This window comes from Zosterops lateralis (genome assembly GCF_965231275.1).
Source record: "Zosterops lateralis genome assembly, chromosome: 13".
Classification (NCBI taxonomy): domain Eukaryota; kingdom Metazoa; phylum Chordata; class Aves; order Passeriformes; family Zosteropidae; genus Zosterops; species Zosterops lateralis.
The window spans coordinates 8,654,083-8,681,770 of NC_139773.1; the positions used below are offsets into that span (position 1 = coordinate 8,654,083).

General features: G+C 42.5%; 1 protein-coding gene across 7 annotated transcripts in view; it reads right to left on the reverse strand.

The window, feature by feature from the left end:
- Window positions 1-303: 303 nt before the first annotated feature.
- Window positions 304-27,688, reverse strand: part of MAPK6 (mitogen-activated protein kinase 6) — a 28,066-nt gene continuing 681 nt past the window's right edge. For 2 of the 7 annotated variants that reach the window (XM_083870952.1, XM_083870948.1), the window contains 7 exons: window positions 26,193-26,308; window positions 24,856-24,982; window positions 7,891-9,100; window positions 7,174-7,318; window positions 3,971-4,135; window positions 3,155-3,356; window positions 304-2,555 (listed from right to left, as the gene is read on the reverse strand). In XM_083870952.1, the coding sequence (XP_083727078.1) occupies window positions 1,457-2,555; window positions 3,155-3,356; window positions 3,971-4,135; window positions 7,174-7,318; window positions 7,891-8,445 (2,166 nt within the window). In that variant the 5' untranslated portion in view covers window positions 8,446-9,100; window positions 24,856-24,982; window positions 26,193-26,308 and the 3' untranslated portion in view covers window positions 304-1,456. Of the gene's footprint in view, window positions 2,556-3,154; window positions 3,357-3,970; window positions 4,136-7,173; window positions 7,319-7,890; window positions 9,101-13,881; window positions 14,019-24,855; window positions 24,983-26,192; window positions 26,309-27,688 lie in introns of those variants that run through there. The other 5 variants (XM_083870951.1, XM_083870950.1, XM_083870947.1 and 2 more) reach the window with 3 other exon arrangements.

A 27,688-nucleotide genomic window follows, 5' to 3' on the forward strand; every position in this document is an offset into this window, starting at 1 on the left:
CAGAAGGAAACCCTTGGGATCTCCTTCCAGGATGCTGCAGCCCCAGCAGTGGCACTTCCAGGGAGAATTTCTCAAGCTTCCATGAGCACCCTGTGTTAGGCAGTGACCCTCACAACTCCCCCAGCTGCAGCACAGCAGCTGCTCTTCATCTGGCAGGGTGTGTACAAAGCACCACAAACAGCCTTTTTTGCTGGCCATGTTTTTATTTGTTTTTAGTTTTAAACAGGGGAGCCAATGATACATCCAGTATTTCAAAAAATCAGAAGTTAAAACAAATTTTCAAAAGACCGAGATGCTACATGCTATATTTAACCTAATTTTATTCATGCTTGCTTTTGAGGGGGGCTGGGAGTGGGACAGGAATCATTCAGTAAAAACATACAGTAAAAACAAAATGTCTCACCATATAGAACTTTAACCTACAGTAATGTTGTACCTTAATTATTTCCATGCACACAACTAACATTACAAAATCTTTAAAAAATGAACACAATTAAGACTTCTAGGAGCATTTGATAATAAAGCAATTCCTAATTTCTTTTGTAGAGATCAAGCACCTCCAATTACAAATTCCTATACACAGTGAGTGCTTTACTTGAAATGAAAACTAAAAAATAAAAATAAAAATGTATTGGATAGCCTCAGAATAAGCCGATGTTAATATATATCCAGCTATGTAGGCAATAAAACCATAGTGCTAAACAAAAACTTTTATCTGAAAAGTAACTCAAAAATTGACTTTCTATAATTACAGAAATATACTTATTTGCTAAAATAAATAAAAGTGCTGCATATTAACACTTCACTATAAAGAATGCATACCAGAACATTTATAAATATTGAATGATTTTCAATAGGAATAGCTACTACAATAATGCTGGCTAAACAGAAGTGCATAATGAGAAGCACTATGGGTGGTTAATGTTTTGCCACATACTGCTGTTACCTTGAGGTAGATAACACATGCGTACCAAATTCTGCATTCATTTCAGTTGCTGCTGGTATCATGTGTCTAAGAAATGTGTAGAGTATGAAAAACTCTAAAATACGCATGAATGAAAAAAATGTTTTGGGAAAAATAGATATTCTCATGCAATTATGTACAGTCTCACTGTGTAAATTTCAAGGCAAGGTTCTTTTTCTGCAAAACATGGACACTGTTTTACTGAGAGAATGGTTTTTTTACTTGGTTTAGTGCATTTTTTTGTTACCTCCTGCATTTTGCATTATTTTGCTCTATTCTTTAATTTTGTGTGCAAACGACATGCCAGTTTAAAAACAAAACTAACTCATGTATAGAAAGTAATTCTGGATTGTAAAAACAATGGTAAACAGAAAACTAATGAAATCCATACCAAAATTACACCATCTGATTCAAGTAAAAAAATTACTTACACTAGTAATAAAAAAAGACAAACACATCTCATGAATATAAAAGAAATGTCTGCTGAGTGTTTTAGTTTAGGTGTTTCAGAATGCTGCTGTAGGTTTTGTGGGGAATCTGGGGAGATGATTTCATAGCAGAAGGCGTTAGCGTGGCCTGGATGGACTTCAGAGGCGAACCAACAGGGCTGTGAAACTGAGGAATACCTATAGCCTCAAGCTGCTTGTTGAAGAGGAGCTCCCCACTGTTACTGAGAAAGCTCTCTTCTCTTTCCTTCTCCCCAAGCTTCCCCTCTTCTACTGGCTCAGGTTCTAGCATTTCAGCATCTTCTTTCTTACTAAAAAATTTGTCTAAATAACTGGTGTAAGTATTTTCTTTTTCCACTTGTTCATCTTTCCTGACTTCGCAACAGAACTGGTCTATGAGGAAGCACCCCTCCCCACCACTGACAAACTGACTGTCCCAAGAAGTTTGGTACAGAGCTTCCAACTGTGCCAAATTGGCCATGCCTTTCTCCTGCTTCTCTCTGCTTACCGACTTCGATATTATTCCTTTCAACTCTATCTGAGACACTGAACTATTCAAGTCATTTAATTTATCAACATCAGTAGACTCATGTTGTAAACTAAGCTGGATGGTTTCTGCTATGAAAGAATCAAAGTCAAAACCCTGATTCTTCTCCCTTTCTTTTTCAACAAGTTGCTGTGATGCTTCCTCAAGTGCTATCTGAGCTTTCACCAACCCATTCTTTTCACATTTAGACTTGCCTTTCTTGTCAGACTTTTCTTTGCTTTGTTCCTTCCAGTTTGAAAGATCTATAATAAGCTTGGGCTCATAGTAATGGTTAACTTCACTGTCTCGCCAAACTAAATTATCTAGGTATGAAGATGACCTCATTTTGTAATTACAAGTGTGACTACATTCCAGATCACAATACTTGTTTTCGTGGTGATCTGAATACTGCCAGCAAGGCTCAGTAGAGAAGTGGGTGTCAAAGGCAGGATCCTCCAGGTACTTTTCACGATCTCCATCCAAATATTTGCGAGGATCCACTTGCACTTCTTCTTCATCAGTAACATCAGAGAGAGCCCTTGGGTCACGCTGAACTTCATCAGCTTCATAGTTATTATGAATAGGCCAGTCGTGGTCGGAAAACTGACTCTCATGGTATCTGTAAAACAATTTCCTAAGTTAGCAGATAAAAACAGTCTTCCAGCTCCCAAGACAGAGACAGTTCAGTTTAGAAATATCCCTTACAAATAGTGGCAATTCAACACAAAGTTTTTTCTTTAATCCAACTGGATACCTCTTCCAGGTTTTTAATTTAATCTAGCACAAAGAAACAGAATTACGTACAATAGCTCACTCCATTTACAGATCTCTTTCTACAGTGTGTTTAATTGACTTAAGATGACTACTGTGAAATCTCTTTACTATAATATGCACTAAGCGTTAGACAAAACAATCATAATTAAAACTCTCCCTAAAGTTTATTTTTAGAGAAGGATTTTTGGGAAGATAAAGATAATGGAAATATTAACTTTAGATTCTAGAGTCCTGAGTTCAACCCAGGAATCCATCAGCATATCCAAGTCACATCTAAGGGACTATAAATCCAATATATAAATATATATTTATATACATAATGCTATAAGGGAAAATTTTATTCTCAGGTCAACTCAAGAAGAAAAAAACAGAAAAGGAAATAGTGCCCATGAAGCAATGTCACTTCAAAAACCATCCAGTTAGCACAGTAAGTGATAAATTTACCTTTCCCAATTATAAATATGGCTGTGACTTTCATCCATTAGCAGAATATCATCAACCTCATCTTCAATGTGAAAAGGATGACTTGAAATAGGCTCATCCGTTGGAAAGGAATAAATGCTCATGTAAGGATGGGACAAAGCTTCTTCTGCTGTCAATCGATCCATGGGACTAAATGTCAAAATTTGCTCCAGAAAGTCCAGTGCTGTAGAATATAAACAACCATTACAGGGGAAATTTCTGACTTTTAGACTTAACATTAGGTGCAGTGCTTTGCTCTAGAGCTCTCTAGTTGTTTCAAAGTAGCTGCCTGTGAAGTATCAGCTACTGACAGTACAGTGCCAAATATGCAGCCCACAGCCATCAGAGAGTGAAGTCAAACCTAAGATCAACCATAATTTAACTTAAAGCATAAAAAAAATAGCAAGAGACAGAAAGCTTCAAGCTTAATCAGTATCCACCAGTGGCTAACAGGAAACACTGCTGCTACTTTTGCTGGGGGAGTCTTAAAAACATTTGAAAGACAGTCCTTCTATACCTGCTCCATTCCAATGTTTCCTTGTATTTAAAAGGCCAGTGTCTCAAAACAAAGCAATTCCAGTGCAAAGAGATTCACAATTCTACTCTAAAGATAACCAAGCAGTCATCATGGTAATTTTTTTTTTTTACTACAGCAGAAGACAATCCTTCAGAGAACACAGATTCTTCTAACTGAAACTTGCTTTTAGCAATCACACACCTGCACCTCAAAGCTACACACTGCTTCATGATTTTGAAACATCAAAACATTAAGGTGTTTTTTTTTTTTTCATTACTTACCTTCAGGACTGATGCCTGGAAGCAGCTGAGTTAAAGGTTTGTGTGGCTCAGTCATATCATTTCTAATGTAAACTGGAATTACATTGAGAAGCTCCTGACGGTCCTCCTCATGTACAACAGGAATTGATTCTAGAATCAACTGCATCTGTTCAAGTTCATGTGCACCTGAGCACCAAAAGAAAAGACAAGCTGCTATTTCAACTTTAAACATTTCTGATCCCTATATATGAAAGACATGTCAAAATTTTCTGCTCTGAGCAGCTACTTCCAGTAAAAGATTATAATCTCCTGCAACAGAGGAAAGGCTGAAGTCCTGAATTTAAATGATAATAAATCTGAAGAGCTCTCAAGAAATGCCATGGCATATGAAGAATTACAGAGCTGCTGCTCACAGATAAAGAGATCTAACCTTAAGCTTTTGTAAAGGTGTTTTCACCATGGATGATGTACTCTACAGCAATACCCTTTTTATTACACACTCTATACTGCAATCCTCCCCTTTCAGCTGATCCACCTAATTAATCCAATATTTGACCTCACTTTGAATTGTATGTCCCTTATTAATAAAAACAGGAGTAGTTTAGCTCAGAAAGACATTTTGCAGGCCACAACCATTTGTATTAATATTCTGCTCTGAAATCCTGCATTACCTGTCAAGTGCAAAAATCACCCGTTGGTTACATAGAGTGATACTGTTTTTGAAAAAAGTACTGTATTATGACTGAAATTAGCTCTTTTAGCACTACCTGCAGTTTCCCTGGGTAAGAACAATAAGGGCCTATACAGCAGGTCAATTTTGAATAATGAACAGCATCTATATTCAGTACTGGAGTACCCAGAAATACAACTTGCCAAAAGCTTGTTGTTCAGCTCCAAGAAGGATGTAGGATCCTAGAGATCCAACTAGCAGATGAAATTGTATAGGATTATTTGCATGTCAGTGTCTCCTTCCTTCACCAAGCAGCTCTGGGCAATCACAGGCAATACTGACGTATGTGACAATAAATATAAAGATAAATGGGGCCAGCAAGAGACTTGTACCATCTCCAAACCTCCACACCCTCAGTTCACTTCAGTGCCCGCACAGCACAGCACTCTGCACTGGACATCCTACCACCACACACCTGCCAGGGGACTTGAAAAGCTGAGGCAAAGCCACTGCAGAAAATCTGACAGTTCCCCAAATGAATCAGTACTGCCTCATGTTAACTTCTTTACTGGACTGAAAGAGCTGTTTTGTTCTACTTCAGACTACAACAAATTACTTCATGTGATCTATCACATGTCATATTGCTTGTAATTTGCTGGAAAACAGATTCTACTGTGTAATTAGTACCATCCTAAAAATTAATCTGCTTTCTGTCCACTGTCAGCGAGAAAACCATTGCAAAATATTCATTTAGAACAAAGAAGTAGAGAAGTTGTTTGGAAAAGCTACTGAATTTCTCTGCCTCAGCCTCCCTTCCCTCACTTGCTCCAGGTATTCTGCAATATTAATCTGCATTCTTCCTTCCCATTCTCATCAGCTTTCTGAACAGCAGGATTCCCAAGGGATGGTTCAGAAGTAGACAGGAAGTTGCAATTAACCAAATCAATCCCTTCCAACAACTCTGCAAAAGAGTTTTATTCAGAGTCTCAGGGTAGAATATTCATATCTCCAACCACCTTCTCTTTCCAAACGTATGATGTCAAGAAATCCACTTTTCATTAGATTAGAAAACCGTGGCAGTGCTAAATTTTTGGAGTGGCACATCTATATGTAAAATACTTTTCTAACTATCTACTCAATACACTTAAGGCATATAAACAAGCCTACAAATTTAGGATTTTGGTGACTAAGACCAAGTTTTTTAACAGAATTCTAACTCTCCGCACAGCTATGGGGCCAATAAAAATTGTGACAAATACCAGTGCTACTCAAAGAAAAAAAAAGCCAAAATGCTGGCATTGTGATCAATCTATGCTGAATGATGAAATCTCCAGACTTTCTCCCATTATTTGCTAGCAGAAGTACTTGGTGCAATGGGAACCTAATAAATCTTGTATCAGCCAAGCATTTAATACTCTGGGGACATTACTTCAGTAGTTAGTAACTGAAAGAGTGAAAAACTCACTGCATGTTAAGAGAAGCCTTAGCATGTTTTAACCACTGATTTATAACAAATAATGCTTTCAAGTGACAGTTCTCCATTAACTACTTAATGGGAAGAAGGTCTCAATTCCATTGCCTTTGCATGCAAAGCTAAGAATGACAGCAGAGGTGTGCTTTCAGTCCACATGTTTCTAAAGGAATGTGAACTTTGAAATCCAAGCTTAGCTCTCAGAGGTTTGATCTGTATTACTCCTATAATTCAGGCCCACAGGAGCAAATCTAAGAGGGAGCTTGAACAAGACAGCTGCTGCTGAGGGCCCACGGTACACAAAAATCAGCATTTCAGAGGCATTTCAGCAGTCTACTCATCTGCTCCCATGGACTGAGCGCTTGTCAGCAGGTGGTGATGTCCTACAGTGCAAATGACAGTTTCCCTTTTTCTAAAATGCTCTAGTTTGTGCTCTGAGCTAGGTCAGCAACATAGTACAGGATGGCCATCAAGAGATAGGCTCCAAAAATTTGCTCCTAATCCTAACCAAACTCTAATATAGATGGCATCCAATGAGACCAGAGCATTGCTCCCTATCTTACCTGAAACAGTTGAAGGTTGCACATTTCCTTGCTGTATTGCACTAAATTTTACACCTTCAAATTTATGCCCCTGGGGCTTCATAATTTAAAATATAGAGAAGCAAGAAGCTATTAAGTTGACTACATTAAAAAAAATAATCTTTATGCATATGATACTCAGGGTATTCATAATCTTCAAATACTCCCTGGATACACCAATTCACGTTTCACATGTATCAGAACACTTCTTAGGTAACCAATAAATTTAGCTTAATAAAATTACAGACAGATTTACCATGTATGACTCCTACATTCAATGATGATATTTATCTAAATACACACCAATACAAATAATGAAATTGAAATGTCTTCTGCTTTACAGATACATGAATTTATAGTTCATATAGGTACATAATAATACAGCATATCCTGACAGTCAATGACTACTGACGTTAGCCACAAGAACCAATCTTTCCTGAGGAAGATAATTAAGCAGTACCACTCCTTTTATAAATATACACACTGATTTTATTCTACCCACCTGCAAAGAGGGTTTTCCCAGTCAGCATTTCAGCAAAGATGCAACCTGCAGCCCACATGTCAATGGCTTTAGTGTAGTTGTTAGGAGAAAGCAAAAGCCGGGGCGATCTGTACCATTTAGTAACCAATCCTTCAGAAAGATGGCCCTAATGAAATTGATTTAAAAAATTAATTAGGTTTTTAAGACTTACAGTTTTTTAATTTCTTTTTTTTTTTAATGTACTATTAACAGGATTTTTTAGTCTCAAAGTCCCAGGGATTATATTGTGTGCATTCTACTAAACCTTCTTTCTACCGTTACCAATATCTTTGTGAGCGACAACAGCAACCATACAGAAATATGACACTATTTATTAGTCAAATGAGGTTCTGCAGCAAAACTTTCTCATTCCCAGATGCCAAATAAATGCAGAGATGATACTGAACTCTCTTGTGAAACATCTAGACCAGAAGGACAGTATCTCTAAACCAATCCCCCAAAGTAGCCACACTTGCACTATGAATGCACTACTTATAATCTTACCAAAGGCTTCTATAATTAATTATAACTAAATGTTGACCCCCAAAAAATTATTTTATGCTTGCAGTAGTCCTATCTGAAACAAACCATGCTAAGGAGGCCTTCCACAGCCTATCTACCTGTGTAAAAGGGAGAAGGATGCTATTTTAAGAAGGCACAGTTGTCAATGTATCACTTAGATATTCCCACTCTGCATACCTTGTGGGAATAATGAGGATCCATGATTCGTGCAAGACCAAAGTCACCAATCTTCAGCACCAAGTCTTCAGTATTAATGAAAAGATTAGCTGGTTTGAGATCTCTATGCAGAACATTTGCAGAGTGAATATACTTGAGCCCACGTAGCAGCTGGTACATGAAAAGTCTGGCGTGATCTTCCAGTAAAGGGCCTTGCTCTAGCAAATTAGCCAGATCTGTCTCCATGTATTCCTGGACAATATAAACGCAGTTCAATTCTGTCAGGGAGCCCACATCATCTGTTAACTGGCTTCCACTGGGACCAAGAATTTCAAATACTTTGACAATGTTATCGTGGTCAAGTCTTCTAATAATTTTGATCTCACGTAGAGCATGCTTAACACTCTGGGGATCTGTAAGGACAATTTTCTTGACAGCCACTCTTTTGTCACAGTCATTATCGACAGCAGAAAAAACTAAGCCGTTTCCACCACAGCCCAGTGGTTTTAAGTCCATATAGCGAGAGCCCAGATCAAAACCATGAATGTTCATGAGACTTTCAAATTTTTCTGCCATTTTAAAATTCTTTATGCTTTTCCTCAAACTACTTAGCTTCTGTAAACACACGGAGACACTTCCACTGGTATCTGAAGGAAAGGTCTTAGAGAAAGGGAGAAGAAACACTTGGCTTTGACTGCAAGATGGTTTCTTGACACTCTCATTTCATTATGAGCCAGCCAGGCCTGTTGTGTCCCCTTGGATTTAGAGCCCGTGAGCTCTAGAACTCAAACCGAGCATAAGATAGAAAGATTGCAGCATTCATAGTTCAAGAAAGGTGCAGCATTTCTGCAGACATTAAAGAAAATACTCACAAGAAACTCAAACGGAATGAAATGACATACTATGCACTCAGCTCTACTGTGCTAATCTGGTTAACATTTAACAAAAATGTGAATAAATATGCACATAATAGGCTTCAATTAACATCCTCCTCCTCACAGTGCAGATACATTCAGTGTTGGACTGGTCCTGAGCAGCGTCATTCTATGGTGCTGGTAAGCACTATTTTTTTTTTTCCTTCTTCCTCCTTTTTGTCTTCTTTGTTTACAGTCTAGTTAAATGGGAAACTGGCAGCTCTTGATTTACAAAAGATGCCTTCTGTTAATGATCAGGTGGCTCCAGCTCACCACAATCACAGTCAAAGCTACCATCCATTTTACTCCGTGGCAACCTGAAAAGCAGAGAAAAATACATCAGTACCCCAGCACATACAAAAGTCATCCTCCTCCCCCAACTCAGTAAGTTGTCCTAAATATACAACTTATTTACTGCCCAGGTACAAAAATAAACCATCAAAAAAGCTAAACTAATTAGAAATTATACACACTTTTCACACTTGTGGAGGAAAGTAATAATGACCAACCACCACTTCTAAAACATATTGTGAACATTTTTGATGTAATCTACTGAATTTATGGCAATCTACTGAATTTATGGCACACAACAAAAAATCCTCCTGAGTCTTAATAAAGAGACTAACAAAGCAGACTTGGTAATTCTCCAATAGAGCTGTTAAGATACAAGCCAGAAGCAACAGGATCTGTAGCATCTGTCAGCAAATTTTGGAATAATTCTTCTCACTAAACCTATATTTGAAGACAAAATCAGGTTTAACTATTTCACCATAATAAGAGGTAACTAGGTACTGGTCACATGAAAAGGGTAAGGCTTGTACACTCCCAGTATTTACTGAATATCCAGCACACATCCAATGCCACTTATAAAGCTTTAATCTTTGTGATTTTGGATAAAATTTACCAACATCTCAAATAATAACTTTGCCTCTACAGACTCATTGTTACAGGAATCATAGGGGTAATCCCTACAAATATCATTACTTTATCAATTATTTCTACACTTATCCAACCTAGATTACAAAGAAAAAGTAGTAGCAAGTACATTTTACAGAGTAACTGTATGTTTTACAACCATTTCCCCTAACATATGGGCTCTTTCAGACATCATTTATTTTTTAATAGTGTAATGAATTCACCTACTATTTATGAAAAACCAAACTGGCAATTTTTTCAATAAGTTCCTGTCAGCAACAGCAGAATGCAGTCATAAAGACCACATGGTACATTCTTGTACAACATCCTCACTTCTTTTAAAAGCTCAAAAATGTCACAGAGGGAAGAGTCAGAGGTGTATGCTACACAGTGTGGTAAGCTTTGGGCAATTCCACTACAAGTCACTTGAATGCTCTTCCCCAACATGTATAGGTCACATCAAACCACTAAGTGCCTCCTGTTCAATCTCAGATTAACACATTTCAGCTCTTCCCAAATGTAAAGGTCTCCACACTGCCCCAACACTTCAGAGTTAATGATATGAATGTTTTCCTTTAAAACAGTGCTAGCCTTTCAGTGGGACAACTGGGAGCAAGCAAAACAAGTCTCCTCACTCCTAACAGAACAGCAAGGGCAGCTGACAAGTTATTAACATATTTTAAATAATGGCCTCAATTCACTAAAGTAACCAGAATTGTATAGAGAAAAAGGAAAAAAAAAAAAAAAAAAGGAAAGAAAGGCACACTGGCAATGAGAAACCAGACTGTTTCAACACATTTAAATATTACCCTTCCTTCAGCTCACACCTGACACAGCCCCAGAGCCCTGGCTCGCTCACTCCCTCCTGCCACACACCACCTGCCCCCAGGTACGTGGGCAGAACGTGACAAGCACAGGGAAGAAGGAAACGCATGCCATCCTCTGCTCAGTTTTTCTTTTTAAATAAAGATCACCAGATGTAGTATTTCTGAACCAAAAAGCACTGAGCTGCCCCCTACTGATGTGGGTAGCCCCTGCCACAAGGGTGATCTTCAGAGCTTTCTCTACTCAGCACATGGAACTTAAGATTCCTTTCTTTGTGCACTGGTAAGAGTCCTAATTTTACACGGTGTTTTACAAGGCTTTTACAGCCTCAGTACAAACACAGTGAGGTAACACTATTACTTTCCCACAAACTATCTTGAATTTTTGCAAATATTAAGACATTAGAGTGAGGACCCCTTTTAAAATACCCATGAATTTATTTAAAGAACAAAAGTAAAATTTATCCTGAAGAGGACAGCATCAGCAACTATCCAACTCTGTTCACACAGTCTAGCCTCCTGATTTTTAACGTTTTTAAACTTGAAAGTATTTTGTCACTCACTACTTTCAGGTTTACTCATCCTGAGCTGCTGCCTGTACAGCAGTTTACATCACCCCATTCACCTTTCATTCCAACACCCCCCCAGTTGTTACAGAAATTAATTTTTGTACCAATACTTCAAATTTCACATTAACTCGAGGTCCAAGGCCTCTCTTCAATTACTCTGCATTAAGCTGTGTTTTACATCCTTGGGACCATCTAAAACCACTTGTATTCTGCCTCATAATTAGGCTTATTGTTTCACACTGCTGATGTCTTCAACATGCAGCAATTCCGAAACCGTTTGCACCAGCTGCGTGACACATCTGGAACCTCTCTTTTAGCTAGCTCCATTAAACAGCCCAGGAGCACATTCAAAACGATGCCCAGCAGCAGCAAAGATTAAGATCTACCATCCCTTTGCCATAACTCAGCTCTTACCCCCTACTGCCTGAGTGAATGCAGCAACAAAAGGACTCCTTCAGGGAGAAAGGGAACTGTGGCCCACTTGCTTCCCCGACGTAGGAGCCCTAAAATTTTAATTCTGTACCTCTGAAATGATGCATTTTGAATCAACAGTTTACACTTATCCTTTCACTAGGTGTCCAGTAATTACAATGTTTTCAGAGAACATGCAATGATCTCCACAATCAGACTGATTTAGCTAAGAAAACAAATCCTGACAACATAAGCAACCAACCCAGTGCAGCCTTCATTTGACCTGATCCTGCTCCAAACTTCTTATCTGTGAACAAATTACTTAATCCCATGTTCTGGCTACTTGAAATGTATAAAGGACTATGGTATAAAAAAGGTGGGGGATCATCATCCCAATCTGTGCTGAACAGGCTACTGATGCAAGCACTGACATTTTCATCTAGGCTGTCACCTTGCCACGAGTACCAGGTTTTTTTCAGTGATACTTTTACTCATTCGTCACACGAAGTTGAAGGAGGGAAACACAAAGATACCTGTTCCTTAAGTGGATTACAACTATGGTTTTAAAATGGGTCAGTTCTCAGGAGAGAGTAACAGTAGTAACCCACAGAAGGGTTTTAAAACCATCCCTTAGTGATGATGATGATCACACTTGACCGGCTCCGGGCATTGCGCAAGGAGCCCCTTCAAAACACGCTCAACTCCTGCACGTGGATTCATCACGGCTTTCAGGAAACAGGATGTACACCGAAACAGGCAGGTATGAGATGTTTACTTTGTCAGAAATGCAAATAACGCCGAAAGATACCAGTTAATTTCATTATGCTGACCATATAATGATCAAATTATTACTCACAGGAGAAAGACCGAGAATGACTAATGACATATTATACAACCTGCTAAGTACTATCCCTTTGACTAAAAAATACGGGGCACAGAAGAACTTTTTTTTAGATCAGCCACGTTGCAGTCAGTAGGCAGAGTGAGTCATCGTCCAACTCACGAAACTGCTGCTTTCTAAAGCCTCCTACTTGCTCCCCACACTATTTAGGGAACTCGGTGCTGGCAGCAAGCAAATGTTACTATTAGTTTATAAATCTTCTGAAGGATCTGTAAAAACACACAAGAACCCAATGTACTTTTTTGTATCGTGTTTAAAAATGGTTTGGCTCTCCTTTTAGATAATAATAATGAAAACTCTCCAGAAAGAAGCCCACCATCAGCTCACCACAGCGCTCTGCACCTCTGCAGACCTGCTACCATCTGCTGTTCCCCTGAACAGGTAACCAGCCAAGAGTGAATTCGAGATAACAACCCCACGAGCAAGGGCTGAGCCTGAGCAAAGGGCTGCAATGAAAGTTCCCATTTTAGCTCTAGAGCACACATTTTCTGAACGCAATTGCCAAACCAAAATGCATCTCTATTTTAAGCCACCGCTTTCCAGAATTTGTAACTGCTTTATAAACACATAATGCTGTGACGATGTTATTTTATATATACACACACATATATATATATAAAAAGCTTGCTAGCAACAGCACTGGCCACACGACAACAGACCGACCGCTTCTTATTCCACAACACAATTAACAGCCATTGTCAGGCTGATCCCAAACGGCGCTGAATTAGCCAGAAAAACAGACACATCCTACAGATGCCAAGCGAGAGCATCCTGCCTGCCTGGGCAAGGGTACCTGTTCCCTGAATCCCAAAACTCGGGCAGTCTCCTCAAGCCATTTCCGTCGGCTGTTTCCAGCTACTTATTAAGAGCATGAAGTCACTTTTCCCACAAAAGGTTCCGGAGCCCGCGGGCGCCCGGCGGCGGGAGCGAGCGGTCCCTGTGCCCTCTCTGCCGGCCCGCAGAACTGCGCTCAATGCAGCAGCAGCAAAACTTCCGCAGGCGGCGGCGGCCGGGCCCCCCCGGCAAAGGACATCCTTCCTCCCGCCGCCCCCGGGCCGAGCGGCCTGGCCCGCCCGCGCCGAGGGACCCGCTCCGCCGTGCGGCGGGGACAGCCCGGCCCGGGCCCGCCGCGGGGCTGCCCTACCTTCAATCGCCCTTCAGGCCGCGCCCGCCGCCCCCCGCACAGGCGGCCCCGGCACAGGCGGCCCCGGCCCGGCGCCGCAGCCGCCGGCAGCGCCCCCCGCCCGCCCGGTCAGCGCCCGCTCGCCCCGCTCGGCCCCGCGGCCGCCGCACTGCGGAGAGACCGGGCCGGGCCGGGCCCGGGCGGAGGGAGCGGGGCGGAACGGAACGGGCCGGGGGCGCCTCTGCCGCCGCCGCCGCCGGGCGGGATGGAGGGAACAAAGCGCCTTTGTGCGGCGGGGCCGGGCCCGCGTGTGCGGCGGCCGAGACCCCCCGCGCCCCCCGCCCCTGGCACTCACGGGCCTTCCCAGGCTCATTCGGGGTGCGCTGCTCACACGGCCGAGCCCCGCGGCCCCGCCACCGGCCCTCGCCCGGCGCCCGCCCGCCTCGCCGCAGTTGCCGCTGCCGCAGCCGCCGCCATGTAACCCGGCGCGGAGGGCAGGGAGGGGCGGCGCGGCGCCGGCTCCGCCCGCCAGGGGCGGCCCCGGGCGGCCCTCGGGGCCGGGGGCGGGACGGGCCGGGACAGCGGCAGTGCCCGGGTGTCGGAGCGGTACCGCCGGCCCTGCAGCCCACCCTGTCCCGGCGGGGCCCCGCTCGCTCACCTCCCGCCTCGCCGGTCGGATTGAGACACAGCGCTCCCGCCGTGCCCGGCCGGCCCGAGGGGTTCCCGTTCCCGGGGCACGGTTGGGTCAAACACAGGCGGACGGGCGGCAGGCGGAGGAGCGGCGGGGGGAGCGCGGCCCGGCTCTGCCCGCCCGGGGCCCTGCGGCGGCCGGGCCCCGCCGAACCAGCACTGTCCCCGGCCTGTCCCTGTGCCTGTCCCTGGGCTGTCCCTGTCCCTGTGCCTGTCCCTGTGCCGGGCCCAGCAGCCACAGGCGGGGAAGCGCCGGGATGCGCCCCGTTCAACCGGCCCGTCTCTAAACGTCCCTCACGGCGGAGAAACAAAAACAGTTGGAAGGCACCAGGCGGGCGCAGGGAGGCAGTTCCTTTCTCCGGAGGTGACACTCGGGCTCAGATGTTCCGCAGTCTCGATGGCGTGGTGGATCTGAGTCTTCTCCCCACAAGCATTTACAAATCTTTGCCATTGCTGTCACCTCTAGATACCACAAAGGATTTCTCTCCTTCTGTAGCATCTGCCTTAACAGAGTCACTAAGAGTCTGCCTCTCCCCAAAACCACAACTAATACAGCAAAATAAAGAAAAATAATGAAAACTTTACATTTTTCCCCCTGAGACTTTTATCCAGCAGTCTTTAGCAAGGAGAGAGAAGCATGAGGACACCAGGCCTGAGGGTATCAGAAGAGCCTTATGCTTCTAGTAACCCACTTCTGGTACATCTGTCAGGGCAGTTTTCCTGCTGCAGCTCCTCATGTGCCTTTTCAGTGCAGCATGACTCAAAAACTGATAAAACCCTTTATAATCATTTTTGCTCATTAAACAGGTTATTTATAGCTAGTACTAGGACAGAAGTTATATGCAATAGGGCTCTTGCTCTGCTGCCATCTGGACAGAAGCATCCAATTGACCCTTGCACTTTTAGATCACGTAACTTAATTTTTTTTAATAAACAATGTCAACATCCAAGGATCTCCCTAGTCAGCTTTTCCAAAGTTTTTAGAGTAACTTTTAAACTCTCTTCAATTATGCAGCAAACATCCTCTGTTTCAATTAGTCAGATGCACTGCTAGCTCTGTTATTGACCCCACTGCCAGGAGAGGTGACCTGGGCCTTTGGTGTGCTAACAACACACATACAGAAATCAGGAACCAAACTGGCACTTTATATTACAATTCTTCCTAATAGACAGCTCACCATGCTGCCAAAAGTACAGAAAAGTCAGAAACAAAGCTGCAGTTCTTCTGCCCACCCAGCAAAACAGAGCTGGAAGATTACAATACTGCTGCTCCAGAAGGCCTGTATTTAAATCTACTCCATAAAGAAAAATCTGCAGGAGTGCATATTTGGAAGAGGTGATGTTAGGACGGCAACCAGAGCCAAGCCACAGAGCAGTTTTTGCTTGAATTAAAGGAAAAGATTTAGGGCTTAAAAAAAAAAGGCAGGAGCAGCAGTGGGAGCAGCAGCGGTTGTATGTCTAAATCCAGAACTATTTAGTTAATTAAAGAACCCCTCCATCCATACAAAGTATTTTCATTATGAGAAACAAAAGGACAAGCTGATCCTCAGAATCTAAAGTGCTGAAGTAAGAAAAATTTTATATTACATCCTTGAAACAGCACCTGGAGAGCCCATAATCTGTGTCCACTGGCACTGTTTGCCAACATCCCCAGTGTCAATTCAGTCAGGTGGAGAAGTTGCACATCCATGGAGTTTGCTCTGCAGCAGCCTTGGCTCTTTGAAAAGTAGTTTAACAAACACAGAGGAGGTTTGCAGTAAGCAGCAAGCTTCCTCACTTGGGTGGCACATGCTCACTCATTAATTGCCCACAGCCCAGAAATGCCACTAGTTTCTGGGTTCTTAATTCATAAGTGATGCATTGTTTTTTTTCTTCCCCTCCAAATTATTTTCTCCCATTCCAAGAGTGTAGTTCATGGTAGGATTTAGTGAATGAGGCCCTTCAGTCTAGAGGAAAATCTTGCAACAAGGAAGAGCATAGTGCAGGAATGTTTCTTGTCTTCAGCCTCACTATTTATAGAATTACAATTCACATGAGAGTTGCTCAGAATTGTGTGTCATGTGGCAATTTATAACTATCTAACCTAGCAAATTGCTAATCTGTTTTCAGATTTTTAATAGCCTATTGATAAGGCTATAAATTACTGTGACAAATTTTTCCCTATTTCCCATAAGAATGCAATTTCATAGCATGTAGGTGATGTGCTAGATGATACCAACCCATTCTAAAATGGGTTGGTATATAACTGGCAGATATTAACTGTCAGTGAAATGCAGAACAAGAAGAGAACTGGATTTCAAAGGTCATAAAGACCAGCAATTAAAAAATAATTAGAACCGAAGCGATGATTCATTATTATATCCAAGTTCAAAAAGATCAAACAGTAAATTCCAGTGTAATATTTCAGTCCTGTGTGTGAATTGTTACTTGTGGCATAAAAGGGAATGAAGTATTTTTTAAGTGTCCACACCCATTATGATTGGCAAGGGAAGAAAGATTTGGAGACGGTTTGAAAAGGTTGCCCAAGGTAACTTGGCAGCTCCAGGCTTTTGTCTCCGTTTCACTGCTTGACTTACACGTCCTCCCAGGAGAAGGGAAGTGTATCCTAGGATACATTTTTAAGGACTGACCATATTTCTTACCAAAGTCTAAGATGAATTTTGCATGTGAATAGGGATGAGTTTAAAGGAAAAAATCTACTTATTAAAAGGGGATGGGGAGGGGTTCAAGAAACACTCCTGTGGCCTCCTTGGCTTATTCCTGCTTATCTGTGCTCTGAGCCTGAAATACAATTTAATTTTCCTGGCACAGATCTCAAGAGATTTTAATAGTTTGGGTCTCCTTTAACTGCTGCCTCTTCCAATCAGCCTAGTTCTCTGCAGGTGTTAAGCAAAACCTTTACAAATCACTTGCTCTTCCAGCTTAGTTTCATAGTGCTGATGTTCAGCACAAACAGCCCAGATACATTTGACTTTCACTGGCAACCCAATAGCTCAGGTAGCTTCATTTCCTGGGCACCTTCATTTCCTGGAAATGTCAGGCACTACCTTGCCATAATGGAACACAGGGGGGTTTTATTTTTTCTTTTTAACACTAACACATTTTTCTAACAAGCACTCACTTGCTGGATTAGCAGACTTTAAAATTCTCCCAATAAATTTTAAAATATAATTCCAATCAGCATTATTATCAGATAACCACACAGAAGTTGCCATCATAGAAATTTTTAAGAAATGTTTGTGTCAAGATCCCTTTTTAGTTAAAGTTTACTTGGTGGTAGGCAGAGCTGGCTGGGCACAGACAACATGCTGTCACCTCATTTGGGCTCACTTGGATGGACCTGACTTTGCTAGAGCAAGATTTGTTCCGTGTACATTCTGATCAGCAAGGAAAACTATGATGAGGACTTGGGATAAAGGAAAAAATCATACCCCAAGATCTACATTCCTGTGTGAAACAATAGACAGATTGGAAAAGAGCAGACCATTAGCAGAGACCAATTCAAACCAGAGGCAGCAAAGTACAAAGGGCACATGGAGGTGAAAGAAGAAAGTCACAGAAGATGTTCAACTTTGAGGCTAGAAATAAATGGGTTATGTGACATACTTTGGAAGTTCTGTAGGACAAAAAGTCATTAAACACTTAAAACAGAACGAGTCATTCTTCCCCCTTGGTAGATCATCAGTGATCTAGGACACTTTGGTACAGCAGGCTGCATGCAGGCCTCCTCCTTAAAATCACACCATTTTATTAAGACAGGCAATTCCATTGCCTACTTTTTCTATGTTTGAAACAACACTCAGGACAGGGGACAGAGCAGCTGCCTAAAGCAGGAGTTGGCAAAGCCATGTCAATAAAGAGAGAAGAGAAAACATGCCCTGAGCTGGGTCATCACTGGAAGCATTAGCCCTCTGTATGTGAGGCTGGAGCTCTCCCAGATCCTCAGCCTTTCTTCATTTCCTCATTACTTTATCTTGCACAGAGATAACTTGCACAGAGTAGCAAATATGTCAAAAAACTTACTGAGGTAGGCAATTAAGGCCATATGTGTGTAGTTTAATTTTTTAAAGGATGACTAGTGCCAACATTTTTACACTCAGGTGCTCCAAGGCACCCAAGCTCCTTCTAACTTCCCAGAATCATTGGAGGTGGAGTCAGGCTGTAGATCCAGTCAGTGGATGAATCTACAGCTGAGAAATACTCTATAGAGGACAGGGCAAATCATGGGATGAAGTGGAAACAAGAAGCACCAAATGTTTTTGTTCCAGTACTTCAGGTGCAAGAAAATTCAGTGTGCAAGGGTTCTTCTCCATTCCGACCTTCAGCAAGGCACCATTCTCATCCTCACCTCCAAAAACCTCAAATGAAGTGGTTAGGAGAACACATCTGCCAACTGAAGTGGTACCAGAGCACAATTGTCTGAGGCCTCTGTGCTGGTTACTGCATTAGCTGAAGTGCTGCTGAGGTTGAAAGGCAGCAGATATGATTTAAATATCTGTAATACCTTCAGTACACCAAGGTGGAGGGATGCCCTGGAAGCAGGACTGGCTGCTCTCAGCAAAATATGCATTTGATTTTGGATCCCTACTGGAAAATATGTCAGCTGTTGGGCAAGTTATGAAGGCCTGATGATGGATTTATATAGAACAATTCTGTGTTTTTGTAGAACTATTGCATTTAATTGCAGAAATATACATATTGCTATGCAGAACTGTTCTTGTTCATTCTTACAGCACTGTAAGCCTTCCTACATGTAGCATTTTGATTCCTAGTGCATTACAGACATAAAGTCTCTGGTGTGATTGTAAATACAGCTGGTGCTGCAGAGTTTGTCATTTACAGAGAAGAAAAAATTGGACTAACATTCACTAACATTTTCATCCACACCAGAATCCTCTTGAAATACATTTACAGGGGGCAAAGCTCTGTACAAATACATGGGTATTGTGAAAAGAGGAGGAAACAAGCTGCCTTGGGAGGCACTTTAAGAAATTGTGCCTTTGTGACTGCTCAGGCAAAGGCCATCCTTGAATTCCATTTGCTCCACACACAGTGGTCCCCAGCGTGCCCCAGTTCATGGAGGCAGCTGTTTGGATGGCTAAAGATAAAGGGCAATTTGGTGCCAGCAGGGTCAGGGCAGGCCTGCAGGAGGCTGATAGGAGTTCTGCTGCTCAGGGTGTGTTTTGGCTGGGGCCAACACCCTTTTTCAGGATTCCCAAAATAGCACTTATCAAAAGCAGCAGGTTGACTGGAAGCACACTGCTTCACGTAATGACTGCAACTGTTCCTGCCAGACTCCTACCCCAGTCAGTCTCCTGAAGCTAAAGAGATTGAAAATCTAAGAAATATCAAAAAGTGGGGACTTTTTATAGAATATCTACTATCAAATTATACGGCGAACACTCAGCATTGCAAAAGCTACCTTGAGTCACTTTTGTTATATTATCAGACAGCAAAACCCAAAGTTTTCATTTCACTGACAAATACATTTTGGAAATGCCTCCTGTCCCTTAATACTCAGTAACTTTTTCTCAGCCCATCTTGCACCATCTATTTCTAAAGATTTCCACTAAAAAACATATGTGACTATTCAATTCCCTATATTCCCCAACACCATTTATGTCTTAGCCCTCATTAAGATTTTCAAGGTTGTTTCAGGTTTTCTCAGAAGTTTTGACACACTTGCTGAGAGGGATTACATTTCCAAAGTATTTGTTTTCTCATGAAAACTGGGTTTTGCATATGTGCCAGAATCAGCAGACGTGCTATAAATAGCTTTGGATAGATGACAGGAAATGATGCAAGATCTCAGGCCACTCTACAGAAGACAATTGTTTGAAGTGCTGAGAAAAGAAGGACTTGCACCATTGACTACTGCACAGGGGGAAAGAATTAATGCACAGAAGCATCATTTACTACAAAGGGTATTAGGCATATGAAACACAAGACCTCTTACTACAACTCAAGCAAAAAGTATTTGCTTGCAATTACACTACAATGAGAAATGAGAAAATTATTTTTTCCTTTGAAGAGGGAAAACTGACCAGAATTGTCTAAACTCGCTTTTTCTTTTACTCTTGGGGAGAAAAGACACCCTCCTTACATGCTATAAATGCCAACACACACACTGGAAATCTTCCAGGCTCTGACTGGTGCCAAACACTGGGATCATCTTCCTACCCTGGCATTTCCCATTAGCTTCAGCAAAGTCTCTTCCAACTTAAAGTGCTTTAAATGGGCCCCAGTAACAGATGCCTAGAGGTTAAGCTGTGTCTATTCATCTCTTCAGAAGAACTCCCTGTTACTCTTTGCAGTAGTAATACAGAATGGAACATTAACTCTTGGTCTCATTTTGTTTCTATCAGCTCCCATGAAGATAAAGTGCAATAATTTAACCCCCAATAAATGCTTTATTTGGAATAGGGGAAACTATCAGCGTTTTTAAATTTATGACAAAACTTTGAACAGATGTAACCTTAACACAGTGACTCCAACCTTCACCTTCAGGTCAAGCTGGCTCCTTTTCCTGACAGCAGGAAGGACCTCTCAGCCCACTCTCTGCCACACTTCAGCACTGTGGATGACTGGACAACGTGCTACACATGGTGGGCTACTAAATTACTCAGAAATACATAGTGTACCTCCCCAGCAGGTTGTTTTTTTCAGGGAGGGATGAATTTAGGTCCTCTACATTCTCAGCTGAGTTACAGCTGAGCATCGTGTGGACCAGCCTCCCTTCTGCACTGGGCACTGGGAGAGTGTCAGCATCAGGGACAGAGCTCACCTCACACTATCATAACCCCCCCAGAGACAGCATCAGCAGCTTGCCTGGGACTTCTGCTGAGGTTTTAATTCAAGAGACAATGGCATGTTTGATCCCTCTCATGGCTGTAGCTCAGGGGCATCCCACTTCCAGGAGTGGATGGTGTCTACACAGGATTTTTGAGTTATCTGTTCTTCTGACAGATAGAAGAGCCTAGAAGCATTTCTACCTAGGAAAGGAATAAATAATACATGACACATTTTTTTGTACTGAGTAACTCATTTTAACCATGATCTACACTTCTGTAAGTCTCAAGAACAATTTATTTTTTTTTCTTTTTCTTTTTTTTTTTTCCAGTAAAGACAGAAAATCTGACTGAATCTTTGTTATTTTGGAAATGTAAGATTTATTACCTCTCTTAGAGGTACAACAATGCTGAAACTGGGTCATCCCAAACTTTTCCTGTTAAGGGCTAGACAAATGAAATACATCTGTCCTTGTACACACTGCAGGACAGAAAAACAAATCCACTAACACATACACATACAGTGTGTACAAGAGAGGAGAGTAGGAAAGAAGATGGGCAAGGCTGTCAGCCTTTGCAGAGCTCTGTGAGAGCTCCAGTGCCAGTTGGTGCAACTGACCTTCGTGACCTTAATTTTTCTCAGAAATACCTCAATTGGATACCCCAGTGCTGAGGAAGTACTGAGAAGCAGTTCTCAATCCAGAAAGTTATCTCATAGAGGTAAACATTTCATTGAAGGGTTATACGTAGAAATTCTTTCATTATGTAAATAACAAGATTTACCCTGCAAGTGAGCTGGAATTAAGAAAGGTAAAGAGATAGAAAAATCTGCTTATAAATGCACCAGCATTCTCTTATCTCCAGCATATATTTAAACAGTTTTCAACTCAAATTTCAATAGTCAAAAACTGTTAAATGAAAACTTAAGAGATACCCTGTGCCCCTAAAGTTATATTTTTTTTGAAAAGACAAATATATTCCTTCCTCATTCTTTGTGTTTTATGAAACACCAGAGAACTATTTAAGCCTCAATTAAAATAAACCCATTCCTGATAAACCTATTTTAGTATACACAAAAAGTTGCTAACCATTATCTCATATTTCTTCTTATTGTTTAATCAGGACACTCCCAAAACAAAAGCAATCGAGATGACTCAAAGAAGATGAGCTCCAACCTTTGGACCAGCTCCGATTGCAATACTTACTTCTCATGATTGCTGCAATTCAGCAGACTCCAACACGATAATAGTGTTCACGTGTACTCCGTGACCTACTCCAGCACTGCCCTGGGTGACAGCAAGAGCTGCTACACGGTTCCTGTGTAGTCTGGTGTCCCCAGCTCACAAACCAGCTGACAAGGGCTTCTTGTGCCCCCTTGCATCCATGATCACAGAGTTTCAGGTGCACAAACCCTTTCACTCAGCAGTGGGAGTGACAAGGCCAGGCTGCTCTGTGGCAGTTCTTACTTGGCCACCCAAAGCAATCAAGAACCAGCTTAGCCACCAGACAAAATTGAGCAAACTCCTCCTGTGTCTTGAAATGGTGGCCCAGTGGGATAAGACTGCGGCTTACAAACCTCTCCCCTTTTTCTTACTGTTAACTTTTCCAGGACAGCTTGTCTATGTGTTAGAAAAGGTATTTCCCAGAAATCAAGGATAGACAGAAAACTCAGCCCTTGCCTTCAGAGCTAAACCATACTGCCAGGGCTGGACTAGGAATCTTATTGCCACTGCCCAAGCCATCCTGATCCAAGGGCAGCTCCCAGGAAGACTCAACACTCCCAAGCCTGTCTGTCAGAGATGCTTTACCAAGACTTCACAAAACAGTACAATATTCGTCAAAACCAAGGTGGCAATTTTCCCCTCAACCCAACAAAGATTCTGAGATGACAGACTACCCAAGGTTCCTCATGACAGACTACCCAAGCTGGTATTTCCACAACTGCATGGACTATCTAGATACTTCCTCGAAGTACAGAGTAAAGTGAGATTGTTATGGTTTGTGATAATATCCCTGTTTCAATAATTAAGGCAACTCATTTTCTTGTAGTAAAATTGCTTCAAGGATAACATGTACAATTTGCGATCAAAGTACTGCCCTGTACTCCACGTTTATCATCCCAGTTCCAAAGACATTTATTAGTAAACAATAGCAATGTAATCATTGCCAGGCAGCAGGGAGTCAGAGGCAGGGCTTGAGCAGGCTGCTGGCAACTAAGGAACATCAACAAAGAACCTGCCGGGACTGCTGAAATCAAGGGAAGCAGCAGGGTAGTAATGGAAACTTTTGAACCTTTTCACACAGAGGAACAAGAAGATTTGTCTTTCTGATTGCTGAAATGTTTCAGATAGCAGAAGAACATGGGAATATGGACCTTCATTACAGCTAGTAAACTTCTCTGACCTTGGAAGGGAGCTCCATGTGGCATGACAATCACAGTAATCAGAACGAGCTCTATCTGCTCTGACACAGCTTTACTGCAGGAGCAGATATTCCCTTTTCTCCTCACAAGTATTCAGTGCTCTCCTTCATTCATTGCACAAGACAGTGTTCATCTGATTACCAGCAACTGGATACTGACAAAACCCAAAATCAGTGTACTGCCCTCTGCGCTGTTCATCACATATTGCCCCAGTCTGAGGACAGAACCACCAGAGTTTAAGGGCTCTGCAAATAACCATGAAATTAATTTCTGCAATCTGAAAGAATGTCAGAATATTATCATTCCCACTGTTCTGAACTGAATCACAAAAGAACAAGGTCAATGTAGCCTAGCCCTTTATAGCAGATTTAAGATTACTGGAACTAAAATTTGCAAGGGTTTTGTACTTTATTTCACGGTTCAACTTTTCAACTCACTTTTCCAAGTTGCTGGTCCTGGCACCAGGTACAGATCCCCAGAGCTCTCAATTCTGTGTTTACAAGTTATTCTAGGCTTTGTCCAGGCAGTTCTTTGTCCATGCCCAGCACCAGAATCCCCCGAGTAGCTGAGCTTGTACACCCTGAGTTTGCACACCCTCTGCACCAGTCTCTGCACTCCCTCTCAGAGCCCATTTGGTTTCTCCAAGTCTCTTCCCATTTCCTGGTTTCTATTTGCTTTTCTAATGTCCAATTAAAATCTCATTTTTACAAGCTTTGTCTCCCAACCTATTGCTGAAATGTTCCCTACCTATTTGGTCCTTGTTCCTTCCACATGAGTCAGGTACTGCTGGAGCTAACAGGAGCCACTAAAAGCAATACATGGGAGGAACAGTCTACTTAAATTCAATTAAGGTGCCCAATCCCAACACAGCCTGTAGAAGCCTGTGGATACAGTCACAGGAAAATTTCTGGAGTTGTTCAGGAGTTGTGTGGGCTGGAGCACACCCAGGATTCACAGCATGGGAATTAATCTGCCAACAGATCTCTCAGTCTGCAAAACCTGAGGTCTCCAGTTCACAAACACCAAGAAAGATAAAACATGCATTTTTGATTCTAGATTTCAAGCGTGCCCTTCTCTTCTGAAACAGGCAAGAGTCTTTTAAAAGTTTTTTTTGTTTGTTTGTTTGTTTGCTTGTTTTTAAGTAGGGCAAAATCAGTGTTCTCCTTTACCCCAGTTCTGGTAAAATAAGCAAAACATTCCAGCAAAGTTCAGATTTGGAAATCTACCTGGCACAAAAATGTTTCCATCTGAAGAATTAGCCGTCAGCAAAGTCAGGGTCTATCAAAAGAGCCTTGCCCGGGCCACCAAGAGGCTGCAAGGGCTGTGACACCGCAGGTGCCGCCTGTCCCTGACCCCGCTCCTCACTCGGGCACATCCACACGGCCTCCCCAGCACAAGGTGCACAGAAAGCCAACACGGGCTGCCTCACCTCTCCAGGGTGCCTTCTCCTCAGACTCCCGGGCAGGAAAGCCTCTAGCTGTCGAGGAAGGTGGTGGTGAAAGAGTCTTGCTGCACAGGAACGCATTAAGGAGGAAAAGAAGCGGCCCAGAGAGTTTCTGAGGAAGAAATGTCCCCATCAGTGCCCTCCCCATGGGAGGGTGACGAGTTCCTGGGGGAGCACAGGTTGCCAGGGAGTGAGGGGCACCTGCTGCTGTGATGCACAGGACCTTATTCAAGCTTCTCTTCCCCTCCACAAACTTATTTTGGGAAAAAGCCCGCAGCAGAGCAAAGCAGGAGGCTTAAAAGAATATCCCACTCTCCAGGACAAAGATTTTCCCTATTCTTTTGCTCCAGTGCATGGCCACACAGCCTCTCTCACCACCCAAAGCTGCTGCTTGCCTGGTGTCCTGGTGCAGACCCCAGAGTCCTCAGCTGCTGCTGCTGCAGGGCTGTGGGACAGCCAGCACCAGGGCAGGCAGGGGACATGGAGTAACAGGGACAGACCCAACCATCAGGGGAATGCAATGCTGAAGGAGATGGGGAGCTAAGTGTTTAAATAATCTCCATCATCAGCTTCCCTGTAATCTCAGGTTTTGGCTGATTGGAGAGATGGACAGAAACTCCATGTGACTGCATGCAGGGGATGAGGAGAGTGTCAACATTAGCCCAGCTTTCTGATGGTTACAGAGGCTGCAATTTCATTTTCTTGCCATTGTATCCTATGTGAAAAGCATTCCAAGTCGTGCCTCACCCCCTAAATCCTATTAAGAAAAACTAGACCTCGTAAAGCTATTTTCCAGTGTGTCGAATTCAGCTGTTTGACAGTTTTCCATTAACTCCCGACTGAGCAGAGGCAGCCAGGTCACTGAACACCAGGAGAACAGGGCTCCTTGCCCAGGTGCCTTGCCTGGGTTGGATGTAGCTCTGGGTGTCCCCCTCTCCAGCTCAGCAGGGTCTGTCCCACCCTCTGTCGCTCAGCAGCGGGCAGGGGCGAGCAGGACACCTGGAGGGGAGCCAGCTCATGCCAGGAGTGCTGCTGCAGGGGTTAAGGCTGCAGCACATCGCTGAGGCCACCGCTGCCGCGCCACTGTCACCTGCGGGACACCCGCTGCTGTAGGAGGGACTGGCTCACCTGCGGCAGCGATACAGAGTGCCCGGAGCCCTCCAGCATCACCCTGGCTGCCGTGTTAGCCACAATCCGGGAAATACTTCCCCAAACCCACACTTGTGGTCTCTAAAACAAGCTTTTGTTTATGCTGCCGGTGGTGAAATGTACCTGAGAATCTATCTGAAATATACAGAAAATAACCTGAGCCCCCAGTCTACCTTCAGTCGTGTTTTTCTTGAAGCTTTGAGGCTCCTCTCCCTCTGCAGAGCAAACACAGCATTTGCAGGAATAAAGCTGCACTTATGTAAGTTTCTGAGAATGCCAAGTTGAAAGTCTGACAGAAGAAAAACTTGTGGTAAAACCCTATTTTTTGTATTTTCAAGAGATCTAATCTATCTTCTGTGCATTCCTGACCTTCAGAAAGCATTTTCATCTCACACGTTAAGTATAACAATCCTCTTAACGGGGAACATTTTGTTAGAGCTTTAAATTGGGTTACGTAAATTATTTGTAGTTCTGACAGCAGGTTTCTCTTCCGTCCACGAGGACAGTTGTTATGAGCTTGCTGCAAGGTTCATTTGCAATCACTGCAGATAATCATCTGAAGGGACTTTTTGAAAGGAGATTTTATCTGGGGCATATGCTACAAGTTTGTCAAGGCTTTTTATAAAAGCAGCATTTTTGCCAAATAATTTACAGTACAATAACATGCATGAGAATTAAGACATCCCTGATGGGGCTGGTAAACTGAGTGAATGAAAGCATTTCTAACTTTAACAAACTTTAGGAGGTACAGAACACAAAGGGGAAAAGACCCAACAATGTGTAAAACCATGGATTGAGACATACATAGGTGGTACTGAGCATGTCTCAATCCATGGTTTTACTTTTGTTGGCTGCAGTAAGAATTGCAAACAATCAGGATGAGGCTCTTTGTTCATACTAAGTACTTTTTCAGAAAAAAACCAAGTAGAATAAGTATCAGAAGTTACAGCACTACTTTTTAGCATTGTATCAGAGCAGCCACTGACTTAGAAACACAGTTTGCAGTACTCTCTTTTCATTCTTTCCCCTCCCCAGCCCCTAGACAGGCACAGGCTTAGACACTGGTTTTGAATGGGAACAGTTCTCTGGCAGCAGAGCCCTCCTGCCTCCCTTTCTCTTGTCACTGGTAAGGCTGATTGGGGAAAAGAAGTTTCTACTGATTTTATCATGAGTGGGAAAAGAAAGGCATCATTTATAAATTTGGATTGATATTTAGATTTCCTATTATATTCATGAGGTCTTAACATACCCCCTCCCCAATAAAGCAACAAAACAATATTTTATTAAAATTGAAAGTATTTTGTTTGGCTTTAAGGACAATGACTTACTAAAGCAAAAATTTAAAAAGAAAATTTTCAAATGAAAATATGGACATTTAACTTTTAAGTCTTTGTAAGAGCGTTTCAGATTTTTTCTCCCTAAGCAGCAGGAGGAAAAAGTTTCATCCCATGCTAAAGACAAGCCAATCTATTAAACCTGATTTCTGCAATCCTGCTGGGATTACATTCTCCACAACAGTGGTGCAGAAACCAACAAACCCTTCTGCAACACCAGAGTACTCTAAGGAGTGACATTTTCAAGGAGGAGAACACCTGTGGGTCCGTAAACCACACACACACATGCACAAACAGAAGAACCACGCAAAAGGTGCTCAGCAGAGAGGACCTTT